This window comes from Bombina bombina, chromosome 3, assembly GCF_027579735.1.
Source record: "Bombina bombina isolate aBomBom1 chromosome 3, aBomBom1.pri, whole genome shotgun sequence".
Classification (NCBI taxonomy): Eukaryota; Metazoa; Chordata; class Amphibia; order Anura; family Bombinatoridae; genus Bombina; species Bombina bombina.
In genome coordinates this window covers 614,820,235-614,836,809 of record NC_069501.1, presented here as the reverse complement: position 1 = coordinate 614,836,809, position 16,575 = coordinate 614,820,235, and the positions used below count along the sequence as shown (strand labels likewise).

Sequence of the window (16,575 nt, the reverse complement as noted above, 5' to 3'; positions counted from 1 at the left end):
AAAGATTAGATTAATAATAGCTATTATATAACTTTGTCAGTGTATCTTTAATCTCATCTGACAAAATTCTATAGTATTCGGTCGGAAGAAAATCTGGGCCGGATGCTTTATTAAGGTTAGTCTTTTTTTTAGCAAGCTCAATTTCCCTAACCGAAATAGTAAGATTTAAAGTACATAGTTCTTCATTAGTAATTTTCGGGGTCTTAACTTCGGACCAAAACAATTCTTTATTATGAAGATTGGATTCGGTCCCTAAATATAATTGTTGATAGAAAGAGAAAAAAGCATTCCCAATATCTTTAGAGGCAGTAAATCTATTGTTGCCTGATTTAATAGCCGAGATATCATTTCTACTTTTTCTATTCTTTATGAGTTTGGCCAGGTATTTAGCAGAGGTACCATAACATCCTTTATGATAATTACTAATTTTCAATTCTTCTGTCTAAGATTTTTGTTTCAAAAATACATCTCTCTCCTTCCTGGCTACATTATATTTATTCCAATTAATCGCAGATGGGGTTAGCTGCAATCTCCTGTAAGCATTTTTCACCTGATTGGCTAGCTGAATTTCCGAAGATACCTTTCAATCTATATCTAGGAAGAATTGTATGCACATTCTCATTATAATTTTTTGCAGGAGAATTAGCTGGTGTAGATGTAGAACAAGTTAAACCCAAGAACGTCAATATCCTTTCCCAGAATTCTGTTGTGAACTTTATTTGCAGACACATAAGATTTTAGGACTCTTCTACTTCCAGGTTTGTATCCTGTTTCTTTGTTAACAGGGGCTCATTCAGGTCGGATTAGGAGCTAATTCCCTCGGGAAACCTTTAATAGTAATAAGTTATATTTTTAAAGCTTCAGATTGAAGTTGGGACTTTCCCATTGATTGCCCTGAAACTTCTAATCATCTTTTATAAAGAAGAGTGGGTAACAAGACAAGAAAATATTATGCTACTTACAGTATCATATGTAAGCATGTTTCAGTGTTTCCTACATTTGGAGAAGTATTTGGAATCTTAAGTTTTGCCTGTGTTTTGAAATACAAAATTATTGAGAACGGTATTTTATAAAAATGCATATTTTGCTTCTCAGGCATATGAATTTGTCTGTTACAGCTTTCCTCAAAAGGTATAATATTTGTTGCAGTTCAAAGTGCATTTTTAGTCTAAGTCGGGGCTATTCTTATAAAATTTAAATTCAATTATAGTTTTCTTTGTAGAAAAGTGCTCTTTTGACAAAATCAGGATGTTTTTTTCCATATTTTATATGTCATTTAGAAGAGGTTCCTTCCTGGTTAGAAAAGCACAAGAAGCAGCTACTATTCTTCTTTCACTCCCATGTTCATTAGTTCCAAACTTTATGAAAGATCAGAGTGCTCAAATTACTGAAACAAGTAAAAGGTAGAAAAGAAAAAAAAAAGTTTTCTCACAGGACAAGACTATTTGAACATTAGCCTTTTTGGACCTTTTAATTAGAAATCTCATCTTTGTCTCTTCTTGAAACCAGGAAATAATATCACGGTCAGATTATTTATGATGGAATCCGTTTAGATAAAAGTGATGTCATTTTTTTTTTAGAGATTTTTTGATGCATGCTTGAGTAAATTCAAATTCATGATTTTGAGGAAAGTCAGCATCATTAGTCTTTCTACCTTTAGATCTGTTTACTTCAAAGAGCAGATTACATTTTTCTAAGAGCAGAACTAAGGGAAATGGCAAGTCAGATGTTCTATGACCGCCAACCAACAAATAGTTGTGGATTACTGCAACAATAAATAAGTCAAATAAAGGGCCATAATAGTTGAAAAATGGCATGCTCTAATCCGTGTAACTTTTACAAATATCGACCCTGCAGGGGTTAAACACACAGTAGAAGGATGGCTCAAGACCCACTGTGCAATACTGCTCATCCAATCAACAATGCTAGTTGCACATCTGGTCCCGAAAGGAACCCACTGCTCATCCAATCAGCAATGCTAGTTGCACATCTAGTACCGAAAAGGAACCCACTGCTCATCTAATCATCAGCGCAAGTTGTACATCTACTTGTGTGACTAGTGCTGCTGACTGGATGAGCTGACTGGATGAGCGAGTCCCGAGCGCCACTTCTACTGTGTGTTTAACCCCCTATGTGGGGGTTAATCACACAGTAGAGCAGGATCGATTGTCGTAAAATTTTGAACTATTATAGCCCTCCTTTAAGCATTAAATCATTTTCAAAAACACAATTCTATCCCAAATATAAAGATAACATAGGAGACTTATTTCTAGAACTTTCCCATAAACATAAAGATAATGCTTAACACATAAGACTTAGCAAAAAAACACTTGACACAAATCAACAAAACATAATTATGATTTATTTTTTTAAATGATGTATGACATCATTTACTAAATAAGCGCTCTGGTCCAGATCTCAATTTTCAGTACGTGAATTGCAGCAATGATCTGGTAGCATTTTTCTGGAATTTTAAAATTTTATTTTGCTAAGCTAGACCTTAGTGGCCTGCTAATTTTACCCTGCTTGCATGGTAAATGCGCTAGTTTTAACGTGGGTGGGATAGCAAGTGTATTACGTTGAAAGTAAAAAGTTAGTGTGCGAGAGAAACTAACTTCAGGACTTCGGATTTTTTGACCGCGCTAACTTCTCCCCATAGACTTCAATAGAGCACTTAAAAAAAACAAGGAAGGGATGACAGTAGAGTACATTTAGGAAATGTCACATTAGAAAGTTTGGAGCAAAGCGCACCAAGTAGCAGCAGAAAGCACATGGAAATTAAATGTATGACAGCAAATTCAAGAAGCATGACGGGAAAAATTGTGGAACTGGAGCTCTTAGTTGCAGAAGAGGACTATGATATTATCAGTATTACTGAAACCTGGTGGTATAAGTCACATGACTGGGCAATTAACTTAGATGATTATACTTTAGGACAGTGTTTTTCAACCAGTGTGCCGTGAGAGATCCTCAGGTGTGCAGACTGACAACAGTGTGGGGTGTCCCTCTTTCAATTTTTGAAATATTGGGAGGTATGTGACAGGCTCATCAGGCATCATTTACAACCATGACATTGACATTCATTCACAGACAATCATTATGATTGTTTGTGAATGAATGTCAATATGTCATAGTTTGTAGGAGGCATGGCATGACAGCACAGTAGAGTGTGTATATATATATATGTATATATATATATATATACATACTGTATATATATATATCCTTTATTAGGCTACAATGTGTGATTTTGTAAAATTTTGGGATGGTGGTGTGCCGCAGGATTTTTTAATGTAAAAAAGTGTGCCACAGCAAAAAAAAGGTTGCAAATCACTGCTTTAGGATATATCTAAGTGGGACAGGAGTAATAAAAGGGGTGGATGCATGTACATTAAACCTGACATTAAACCTACAATAAGGGAAGATATTTATAATGATACAGGTGATAATGTAGAGACCCTGTGGGTTGAAATAAAGAGTAAGGGTAAAAATCCTAAAAAAAATATAACTTGGAATACGATAAAAGCCCCCCAACATTAGTGACATGAGGTAACTCAAATACTAATGCAAATAGGAAAGGCTGCTAATAATACTAGTGCTTTAATTATGGGAGATTTTCACTACCCCAACATAAACTGGGCCAATAAAACTAGTAATACAGCTAGGGGACATAGATTTTTAAATGTTCTCAGGGATAACTTCATGTCACAATTAATAGAGGAGCCAACTAGGAATAAAATGAGTTTGCATTTAGTGCCCTCAAAACATGGTCATGTTTCAAATCACTCTCCATAAACAGTGTTATAAGGGTTAAACTAAGACTTTTAATTTTAAGAAAGCTAAATTCAATGATTTACGGAAATTGTTAAATAACATAAATTGAGACAAAGTATTGTCTAATAAAAATACAGAGGATAAATGGATAACATTTAAAACTTTGTTAAATAAATATACATATCCACACATACTACTAAAATAAATAAATCAAAGCCAATGTAACTAAATAAAAATGTGTTAAGAGAAATTAGGAAAAAACGTAGGGCATTTCAATTATTCAAAGAAAATAGTACAGACTCAACATTCCAAATATATAAGGAATGTAACAAAGCATGTAACAAAATTAGCCAAAATTGAAAATGAAAGATTAATTGGAAAGTATTCTAAGTTAAACCCTAAAAGTTTTTTTTAAGTACATAAGTGGCAAAAAATATAAGAAGAAAATATAGGTACATTAAAATGTGTGAAGGGTAGCATGATTAACAGTGACAGGGAGAAGGCTGAAGTGCTAAACCAGTTATTTTCTTCAGGAAGTAATGGGAGATACTTTGAAACAAACAAGCCCATAGCATTAACTGTGTTATCTCAAGAGGATATCAGAAAAAAAACTGGATAATACTAAGGTAAATAAAACTCAAGGCCCAGATTGACTACGCCTAAGGGTTTTACGGGAACTTAGCACTGTTATAGCCAAACCCCTACTCTTAATTTTTCAAGACACATTATCCTATGGCATAGTACTGCAGGACTGGCATAAAGCTAATGGCCCGTTAGTCTGACATCAATAGTGGGGAAGATACTTGAGGGGATCATATATATATATATATATATATATATATATATATATATACAGTATCCCACAAAAGTGAGTACACCCCTCACATTTTTCTAAATATTTTATTATATCTTTTCACGTGACAACAATGAAGAAATGAGACACTTTGCTACAGTAGTGAGTTTACAGCTTGTATAACAGTGTAAATTTGCTGTCCCCTCAAAATAACTCAACACACTGTCTAAATCGTTGGCAACAAAAGTGAGTACAACCGTAAGTGGAAATGTCCAAATTGGGCCCAATTAACCATTTTCCCTCCCCGGTTATCGCTCTCACACTCTCTCATACTGGTCACTGAAAGTTCAACATGGCACCTCAAGGCAAAAAACTCTCTGAGGATCTGAAAAAAGAATTGTTGCTCTACATAAAGATGGCCTAGGCTATAAGAAGATTGCCAAGACCCTAAAACTGAGCTGCAGCACGGTGGGCAAGACCATACAGCGGTTTCACAGGACAGGTTCCACTCAGAACAGGCTTTGCCATGGTCGACCAAAGAAGTTGAGTGCACTTGCCCAGCGTCATATCCAGACGTTTTCTTTGGGAAATATATGTATGATCGCTGCAGGCATTGCTGCAGAGGTGGAAGGGGTGGGGGGTCAGCCTGTCAGTGCTCAGACTATACGCCGCACACTGCATCAAATTGGTCTGCATGGCTGTCGTCCCAGAAGGAAGCCTCTTCTTAAGATGATGCACAAGGAAGCCCGCAAAAGTCTGCTTAAGACGAGCAGACTAAGTACATGGATTACAGGAACCTGTGGTCCGATTAAACCAATATAAACTTATTTGGTTTAGATGGTGTCAAGCCTGTGTGGCAGCAACCAGGTGAGGAGTACAAAGACAAGTGTGTCTTTCCTACAGTCAAGCATGGTGGTGTGTGGGAGTGTCATGTTCTGGGTCTACATGAGTGTTCTCGGCACTGGGGAGCCGCAGTTCATTGAGGGAACCATGAATGCCAACATGTACTGTGACACTGAAGCAGAGCATGATCCCCTCCCTTCGGAGACTGGGCGGCAGGGCAGTATTGTAACATGATAACGACCCCAAACACACGTCCAAGGCCACCACTGCCTTGCTTAAGGAGCTGAGGGTAAAGGTGATTTACTGGCCAATCATGTCTCCAGACCTAAACCCTATTGAGCATCTGTGGGGCATCCTCAAACGGAAGGTGGGGGAGCACAAGGTCTCTAAGATCAACCAGCTACATGATGTTGTCATGCAGGCCCGGCACTTGCACAAGGCAATCTATGCAACCGCCTTAGGGCGCCCCAGCAGTGGGGCGCAAATTTGAGAGCAGTGATTTTTTTTCTCACATTTGTTTTTTATATACAAAGGTCACATAAACCATTTGTTGTGGCCATCGGGCCCTGGAGATCCACCACTTGCGAGGGCCCAGGTCAGTACCGCTCCTAACTTCCAAATCAATTAAGGTGCCTCAGTGCCGGTATAACTCTTCCTCCAGGCTCCTCCAATGCGCGTGCTGCGTTCACTCTGTTACCCAATAGTGACTAGTATTCCGCTCTCCCCGGCGGCACATCCGGCTTTCACTGTCTGACAGTGAATACACAGGACAGCTCAGCTGAATAATGTTACCCCCCCAGTGTGCATGTGTGCGGTACAGCAGTAGGCAGTGTGAGCGCGCAGCAGACCTGTAATCCACCACCAGTCTACAACCGTTTTCAGTAAACCAGCCTGAAATGACCTGACCCCAACCTGGTGACAGCTCTACTGTTGGCCGGGCACGGCACACACTACTCCTGTCATGGCTGAGGGAGCCCTGGTCCTGGTAAGACATTTACAGGAATACTTACTTCTGGGGACCACTCTGTGAGGGCACTTCTGCCTATCAGTGTACACATGTGAACAGCAGATACTTCACAATAAGGGCAAACTTTGGCACAGTAGATACTTATATAAAGTATATATATATATTATATATATATATATATATAGTGGGTGTAAATATATATTATATATATATATATATATATACATTATATATATATATTATATATTTTATATATATATATATATATATATATATATATATATATATATATATATATATATATATATATAGTGGGTATAAATATATATTATATATATAGTGGGTGTAAATATATATTATAAATATATATATATATATATATATATATTTATATATATAGTGGGTGTAAATATTTATATATATAGTGGGTGTAAATATATATATATATATATATATATATATATATATATATATAATGTAATTGGGGGGGCGCAAAATTTATCCTCGCCTGTGTGACCAAAAATCCTAGCACCGGTCCTGTTGTCATGCAGAAGTGGAAGAGGAGTCCAGTGGCAACCTGTGAAGCTCTGGTGAACTCCATGCCCAAGAGAGTTAAGGCAGTGTTGGATAATAATGGTGGCCACACAAAATATTGACACTTTGGGTCCAATTTGGACATTTCCACTTAGGGGTGTACTCACTTTTGTTGCCAACGGTTTAGACATTAATGGCTGTGTGTTGAGTTATTTTGAGGGGACAGCAAATTTACACTGTTATACAGGCTGTACACTCACTACTTTACATTGTAGCAAAGTGTAATTTCTTCAGTGTTGTCATATGAAAAGATATAATAAAATATTTACAAAAAAAAATGTGAGGGTTGTACTCACTTTTGTGGGATACTGTATATATATATACTGTATATATATATATATATATATATATATATATATACATATATATATATATATATATATACAGTATATATATATATATATATATATATATACATACACACACAGTATATACTGAAAATTTTCCCTGAAACAGCTACCATCCAGACTAACAAAGCTGAGGCATGTGTTGCTCTGTTGCTTACCAGATTGCTGCTGTGTATTTTCTTTGGCTTATAAAAGGATATAGTGATGCAATAATACTGACAGTGAGTCAGTTAGGATGGTTATAATCATGTGGCTACAAATAATGAATTATAATTATAACAATTTATTATTGCATTACCAAGCTCCTTAAAGTAGCTAAAGCTGAACATAAGATAATGGAAATAATGTTATTTAAGAGTCAGCAATTTACATCAATACCCTTTTTTTCTTAATCCTCTTAGAAGCACTGTGGGCTAAATTAACTTAAAGGGACATAAAACTAAAAAAAAAAATTCACGCCAGAAAACACAAGTTATGATGCAGCAGTCTAAAGACAGCTGCTCTATAACCTGTCCGCCTGCTCTGAGGCCGCGGACAGCAATCAACCAGATCAGATACGATTGGGTTGATTGACACCCCCTGCTAGCGGTCGATTGGCTGCGAATCTGCAGGGGGCGGCAATGCTGAATGCGGAGAGCATATGCATATGCTATCCGCATTCAGCGATGTCTGTCGGACATGACCTGCTGATCGGATCATGTCGGACAGACATTTGATAAATGGGCCCCAAAGAATTCAGTTATAAAAAAGATTCCAATTTACTTCTATTATCAAATTTGCTTTGTTATCTTGTTATTCTTTGTTGAAGAGATATCTAGATCTGTAGCATGCACATGTTTGGAGGACAACATGACAGGAAATAGTGCTGCCATCTAGTGTTCTTGCTAATGTATAACATTGTTGAAAAACTGCTGCTTTTTAGTACTGCAGGTGTGCACACTCCTGAACTTACCTTTCTGCTTTTCATCAAAGGGTGCCAAAGAAAATGAAGATATTTGATAATAGAAGTAAACTGAAAACTTATTGTATGCTCTATCTGAATTACAAAAAATATGGGTTTCATGTCCCTTTAAATGGACATGAAACCCCAAAGAATTATTTCATGTAAATTTGAAACAACTATTTTACTTTTATTATCAAATTTGTTCCATTCTCTTGGTATGCTTAGCTGAAAGAGCAACATTGTACTACTGGGAGCTAGCTGCAGCCATCAATCAGCATATAGTTCCCAGTGGTGCATTGCTGCTCCTAAGCCTACCTAGTTATACTTTTCAACAAAGGATACCAACGGAATAAAGCAAATGAAATAATAGAAGTAAATTGAAAAGTTGTTTAAAATTGCCTGCCCTATGCAAATGCTTACAGTTTCCTTTAAGGAAGAAAATGTGAACTAAATATATGAACTAAATTCTAAGGTCCACAAGATGTACTTTGTATGGTCACCACAGATACTTATCAGTACTGTTCCTTGCATATAATTATTATATATAACTGTTTAGGAAAAAATGATATAATTATAAATATAATGTAATATAGAGTAATTAAATTTATGATTTCCCACCACTTTAACATATGTCAGTATTTAAATAGCGTTCCATTAATTTTAGATTACGGTGATTAAATATGTTTTACAATGGCAGAGATTCACTAACCACGGTTTCTCAACTCCAGTCCTCAAGTACCCCCAACAGGGCAGGTTTTCATTATGTCTTAACTAGAGCACAGGTGAAATAATCAGCTGATGGGTCAGAGCAGGTTAGTAAGCATAGTTGCTCTAGTTCAGAAACCATGACTATATGGCCTGTTAGGGGTACTTGAGTTAAGAAACACTGTGCTAAACATAAGTTATGTGAGCTCCATGTGAGACCAAACTGTTTTTCAAAACTTGTTGTTTAACTTGTATTTGGCCTTACTAAAGCTAGTAAATATCTCCAAGTGTTTGTGGGTGAGATTTTATACATCACAGTCACCTGAAAGCTCGGATCAGTGTCTTCACAGTTGGCATGACGTCCTCCATGGTCAGGTCACTCTGGAGTCTCTTCTCATCATTACTATCGTCTCCGGCTCCATCTAATAAAAAGTACCTACACATCAGTACAGTGTAGTTTATTTATCTGTCAGTCTCTGGGCCTCATATTCAAAACCTTGCAAAGCATGGAAAGAAATCACAAAATCTTTTTTTTTTTTTTTATACCTTGTATTGTAATGTAGGAGTCTCTCACATAAAGAACACTACATAGCAACATAAACATTACTGAATATAAAATATGTGTTTCTAAATTTTTGGTAAGGGCCTCGCTGTACCGACGAGACTTCTTAGATCATTTCACCTGAGCTGCAAGATTTTGAATATCAGGCCCTCTGTCTTTACCTTTTTCTGCTGTTTTTGAAGTTTGTGTCTAGCAGTTTATTGTGCACCTGCCTGTCGTTGTGTCAAACTTTCATTAGCTAATGAAATACACTATTTCTGCAATATAGCACTGACCTCACAAAGGCTGTCCCCACATAAGGCCAGATATTGAGTGCAGAACTAACAGTTATGGGCGAATGATAAGGGGTTTATTGCGGGTGTTTGCGAGCATCAGGTTTTTTTGCTCGTATTACAAGTTGAAAGTAAACGCGATCACTTGAGTGCAATTGAAGTTAATGCGTGTTGGGTTAGTACGGAGTATTCCAATAATAGTAAATATTCCTAGATGAGTGTGTTATTCTTTCAAGAAAAAATAAGAAAAACAAGAGACAATAGTGCAGATGATTAACACTTTTCAATATATTTGTAATATATTTCCTTCAATAAAGCTGTTGACACAGCGAAACGATTGTCGGATGCTCTTTGTTTTTATGGACTATTACAGACTTCTGGGACTTTAAAACTGTAAATCTCCTAATTAGGTTTGCCTGAATAGCCTTCTTTACGTTATCACTACAAGTTCAGAGACCTAGTGAACCTTTTGGAGACATAGGGGTCCATTTATTAAGCAGTGGATGCTGCTACGGAGCCCCATTGTTTCAGGTCCGCCTGAAATGGAAGTTAAGAAGCAGCTGATTGGCCACGAGTGAGCAAGGGGCGGCATTGCATAAACGTTTCACCAGAATTGCTTGTGCAATGTTAAATGCCTACAGCGAATCATGTCCGCTCGACCTTTGTTACATCTACCCCAAGGTCTCAGTTTGTATGTCCTTTATTTTAATTGTTTTTACATTTTAAAATAAATGTTTTATTTGTTAAAGAGCTGATACCTGTCCTTACCTGGTGAAGCTGAGGGGCTTGATACCTACTTGCTATCCAACTAAGAGCTTAGTGATAGCTCTGTAAAGTACTTTTTCAAACCTTTTGTTAAAGGGACAGTCTAGTCCAAAATAATGATTCATATTTCAGATAGGACATGTAACTTTAAGCAACTTTCCAATTCACTTTTATCACCAATTTTGCTTTGCTTTCATATGCTAATTTATTAGACCTGGAAGCCCGCCTCTTATCCGAATGCATTTTGACAGTTTGTCACCACAAGAGGGCATTAGTTAATGTGTGTCATATAGATAACATTGTGCTCACGCACGTGGAATTACCTAGGAGTTAGCACTGATTGGCTAAAATGCAAGTCTGTCAAAAGAACAGAAATAAGGGGGGCAGTTTGCAGAGGTTTAGATACAAGGTAATCACAGAGGTAAAAGTATATTAATATAACTGTGTTGGTTATGCAAAACTAGGGAATAGGTAATAAAGGGATTATCTATATTTTTAAACAATACAAATTCTGGTGTAGACTGTCCCTTTAAGTATTATGAGAACAAACTACACCATTATTTGTTTTACTTTTTTTCTCCTTATGTGGAAGAACAACTGAGTTATCCTGGGAGAACAGAGGGGCTAAATACCTACATGCTTGCAAACTAGGAGCTTAGTCATAGCTAGTTAGTGTAAGTATTTTTTTCACACAAATATATTGAAAAGTGTTTACCCTTTGCACAATTGTCTGTTGCTTTTCTTCTTTTTTCTTGAAAGAATAATTATTGGAATACTCTGTACTTGAAGAAAACATCTGAGACAACTATATCCTTTTTTGAACTTTTGTTTCATACACAATTTTTGTTCACCTGTTTTTATATATTGTGTTATAATATTGTGCACATCACGCTTAGGTTGTTTTTGACATTACATAGTACACTTACACTCATAATAACACCATCTAATAACAATTATTCACAAAAAATATTGCACAACTTGTCATAAGGGCTCGACGATATCAGGTCTCAGGAAAGCAAAGGGCTTTAATATTGGGATACATACATATACATCTCTACAGATGTATATGGGAGCCAATTATCAAGCCCCGAATGGAGCTTGAGGAAACAGCAGTTATGAAACAGCGGTCTAAAGTCCATAACTTGTCTGCCTACTCTGAGGCTGTGGACATCAATCTGCACGATTCTATACGATCGGGCTGATTGACACCCCCTGCTAGCAGCCAATTGTCCGCGAATCTGCAGGAGGCGGCATAGCACAAGCAGCTCACAAGAACTGCTTGTGCAATGATAAATGCTGACAGCGTATGCTGTCTGCATTTATCGATGTGCGGCGGACATGATACGCTACATCGTATCATGTCTGTTCGCACTTTAATAAATTGGACCCTTTGTATGTATGTATATCTATCTATCTATATGTATACATATGTATTTATATGTGTATATACTGTATGTATTTATAGACATATACACACATATAAATACATATGTATACATATATAGACAAATATATAAATGCATTGGAACCCTTTGCAGTTAAGTAGATGAAAACATGTTAAAGCATATTTAAGCAATATTCATATTTAATAAAGTGTTATTCTGTGTATGTAGTGTAAATATTTCCCACTCGTAATCTGGCCCATTGTTTTGTTATCATTTAAAGTTAAACTCACAAGTACAGTATATTATTTCCCAGACACTTGGCACACTGTACAGCAGGAAAACTTAAAATATTCTCGAAGGCTGTCATATTCAACTCACTCCCCAATATTTTACATAATGAACACAATACAAAACAGAAATAGATCCTAAATATCAAATTCTTGTAAATTCTGCTACTTACCAAATGAAAAAAAGTGTACATTGCCTGCTACATAATACTACATTTGTTTTTTTTATCAATAATTGTAGATGATTCCTCTAAACAAGCATAGCATTTTCCTTTAGTGAATCTGGCAAGGCAACCACCTGACCTGACACATCTCTCCTTAGTAGCTCATTGTTAAAACAATATTTAATGTATTGTATCTGGGGCAGTGCCTCTTCTCCTCTCTTTATATTCTTTATGTCTTTTTCTGACAGTCAAACATTTGTCCGTTTCTACGTTGTCTTTATATCTATGTCTGCCCTGTTTTCTGTGGCAGACATTCTTTATGCCAGTAATAGTTGCCATAATGTAAACTGTAATTCCCAATATCTCTATATCAATCTCTGCACTCACCATCTGCTTGTGGTCTTGCTTTGAGCCTCAGTGATGCCCGGAACCTTGTACGGTCATTGAAGCTCCAGCTTTTCTGCACCTTGGTTGGGCTGTGAGTTTCAGGTGCATTCTCTGTACCTGGGGAGACTCTTTCTGGGGGTGCCAGGAACTGCTTGCTCCGTGTGCTCTGTCTTGGAACACTGGCTCCCCTTATACGATCCTTCAGCCCTGCCTTGTTACTGAGAATGAGCACAAAACAGCAAAACAAGCAAGATATGAGAGTAAAGCATTTATGAGTGGTATAGGGAGATGGCAGTGAAACCGTTTGGATAGGAAGTGAAAGAAAATTGTAAATGAAGTGAGAAAAGTGCTCAGGCAAAGAAAGGCACACGAGGAGAAGGAGCTACATATAAAAGAGCTTTGTCTAAAGGGAGGGGGGTACATTTTGGGGAAAACAATGTAAATTTCTCTATAGTGTGATGTTCCCATTAAACACATCTTCCAATGGGCTTAATCATGTTGGAACAGCTATAGTTATTTATGAAGTATATGAGAAAGAGAGTGCAACCCACAGTAAGGGACACCCACACAACCCTAGAGGGACGCATGCAGCTTTGCGCAAAATCCACTTAGTCCTCAATACAAATGTAAATTTTCAGTATGGTGAAAGAGACAATTCTTAACGTGTTAAACAATGCTACTGCTAAACCTGCAACACAGAAATTAGTAGCACACTATAACCGTGGATTCGGGAATAATGTCAAAACTACTGTGAACAAAATACTTTTTTCCCCTTGGTGGTGGTGGGGGTTATTGGCAATAAATAATTCATAACAAAACCATTTTTATAGTTTAATAAAATGTTATTCAGGGTAAAAAATATATAATTGTCTTATCACCATAATGAATGGATTCTTGTACTCATGCCTTGTAACAGCCATATTACCCATTCTCCAAGTACGGAACCACCCTGAGTTCTCAACAATTGCTTGAATAGGATTCCCAACCTCTTTCAGAGCAAATAAAGCAGAGGTAACTCCCCACCCAGTTATAATGCACATGAAATCTAAATCTTCATTGTGCTTTATAACCCCACTCTACAACATGCTGCAAGCATTCCTGCAAAAGTCATTCCACTGTCATTAAAAATAACACACCCTCAGCTGCATGCACCTTTATTGGCATGTTCTTATTCCCGCAGCTACCAGAAAGGCCTGCAGAGATTGAATCTGCTCTACCATTGTAGCCTTCAACAGTTAACAAAGTCAGACATTGCTTTTTAACCCCAAATACCAACAATATAAGTTAGGTTAGGGCTTTTAGCAGACTCTTTTTTGTATTGCCAGCTATTTTAAGTTCTTACAGTTTAATTACACATTAACACAAACTGGGTATGGATGAGTTAACTAAAATGCATACTTATTCAATCAAGATTCCTCAGGGGTTGTCTATGTATTACGGCAAAGGCTGAACTTCAGCTTATATGTAATCATTGCTATAGCACACTAAGCCCAGACATATATTCACCTCACATTACAGAAAATATCTCACTAATCAAAGCTGGTTTGCAAAGCTGTAGGTGTTGAGCTCCTTCCAATTGTCTATAAATGTCTGTTTAGGTAGACAGTAGGGCTCATGGCATTCTAAGACATGTGCAAGTAAAGTGATACAGGCATATGTACCAAAGGCTTTAGTCCAGACATCCTCAAACTTTGGCCTCCAGAGGTTTTGGAAGTAAATTTCCCATGATTCTCAGCCAGCATATCAGCTGGTTGAGCATCATGGGAAATGTAGTTCCAAAACCGCTGGAGGGCCAAGTTTGAGGATGGCTGCTTTAGTCCCTTCACATCCATTTCAGTACTTTAAAAATTTAATAACTGCAATTTCAGGCAGAGAAATTCATTTGTGAATAAAATGCAAGAACTTACTTTTGTTGCTGATGATGATAACATATACAGAGCTAGACACTCAGATTCACATACAATAAACCTGTGAGCTCTACTCATGTTGATGATATAATTACATTTTAACTGAAAACAATTAGCAAATTATTTGGTCTGCCCTTGCCAGGAGTATGTTTAAAAACAAACAAAAACCTTTCATTTAAAAGGCACAGGAACACATTTGTAGGGAGGAAATGCCATGATTTATTTGCACAATGTCTTAAAAGCCATCTGCTAGTGTCCTTATTAGAAATGTGTCTATACAATGAAGTATGACGTTTTAAAACCACAATACATAGATACCCTTCAGTGAGACTCCATTTCTCAGGGATGTTTATGAACGAAGAAACCTTTTTGTTCACCTCTCGGAGAATGGAGTCTCTAATAGACAGTATAGCTGTCTGGTTTTGAATCTATCCGTATTTAAACGGCGAGCACACACATGCAGACTGTCCCATTCCAGCAGTTGGATACCTGGGCTTCCAGCCAGCGTACAGCCGAAAGAAACTCCGCTTATTACTGTAAAAAGGTCACGGTGTTAGAGATGGATGTAGTACAAAAGATGATCTTGTAAGTTCAGGCTGATTACAGCCTAAAGATACTTTCAATACATTATTTAAAAAAAAAAAAAAATCTATTGGACTTATACAAATTGTTCATACAGTATACCTACATCCCACAATTACATATTTCTGAATTGTACACAACTACTCATGTGGCGGCCGTGTTCCTATATGACGATTCAACTTGACTAGTCTGCACAAATAAAAATGGTGGTAATCAATTCTATGTTCTAAGGCAGCACCAAAATATTAATTCCTAAAAAATATCACTAAACAAAATAATAAAGCAAATTTAAAATACAGATTTGATTCCTCTTGTAGGAGATCACATGTGACGCAGAAAGCATTTTTATACCAGAATGCCTTGGGCCCATCTCCCTTTGCCACCCATATCGACACACTGGACCAGAATCCAAACAGCAGCAAAGTTCTGTTGTTCAACAGATCAACAAATGAGATATGCAGAAAAGACCAGGCAAAAAATATAACTGGTGCAAAAAGCACACTTTTTTCCCCTGGAACATTTCAAAATTGTGTCCTATAAACTACTATGGATAGGAAAGTTAAAAATAAGTAATGTTAATAACTTGAAAAAGGAATAGAAAAAGTGAAGGGAGATCTAAGGTGAAAAAGGAGGGTTCGCAAAGTGAGAAAATAGGAAACAATTAGATACGTACACAAGATGAGACAGTCACATGTAATGTACACTTCACGGGAAGAGGGGTCTGCAACATACTGTATTTCTGCATAAAACTACAAAATAATGTGTTTTAAATCTGTAAATATGCAAATATAAACACATACTAAAAAACCCCGAAGCTATGCCTGATATGTTAGGAACATTACAACCGCAAGGAAATGTATCAGATTTTACACCCTTCAATATGGGTACATACAGACTTGATCTCTGAAAAGTTCTGTTACTACCACGTAATATTTTTTGAATGTGAACGTATACTGTAGCCTCGGTACCTGTTATATGTTGCAGGCCCATCTCTCAATTTGTGAACATTTAGTCTTACAGTTATGGGGAGGGGACCCCTACCTTTCCCCCGCACAGTAAGGGGGTGGCGCACATTTCTGAGCAGAGGGGGATGGGTGATAGCGAGGAGATCCCTGAAACAGTCTAACCCCTCCATTCCGACTGCGTGTTCGATGCCAGGTGTCAAACAAAAGGAGCAAATCTCTGAATGGGGTCAGATACACAGTGAGAAGTTAAAACACTTGAGGTGTTGTTTGGAGGGGATCATAAAAAGCAGGATGAGATAAATATGTTTTTCTCCATCCAGACCAGGGTTCAGT

At 37.1% G+C, this 16,575-nt stretch overlaps 1 protein-coding gene across 1 annotated transcript in view; it reads right to left on the bottom strand.

Moving 5' to 3' along the window:
* KCNQ4 (potassium voltage-gated channel subfamily Q member 4) overlaps positions 1 to 16,575 on the bottom strand; it is a 518,522-nt gene that overhangs the window by 53,830 nt on the left and 448,117 nt on the right. Inside the window, exons 9-11 of the mRNA XM_053707227.1 lie at positions 16,319 to 16,459; positions 12,789 to 13,006; positions 9,289 to 9,388 (exon numbers count right to left, since the gene is read on the bottom strand). Of these exons, the coding sequence (XP_053563202.1) occupies positions 9,289 to 9,388; positions 12,789 to 13,006; positions 16,319 to 16,459 (459 nt within the window). The remainder of the gene's footprint in view (positions 1 to 9,288; positions 9,389 to 12,788; positions 13,007 to 16,318; positions 16,460 to 16,575) is intronic.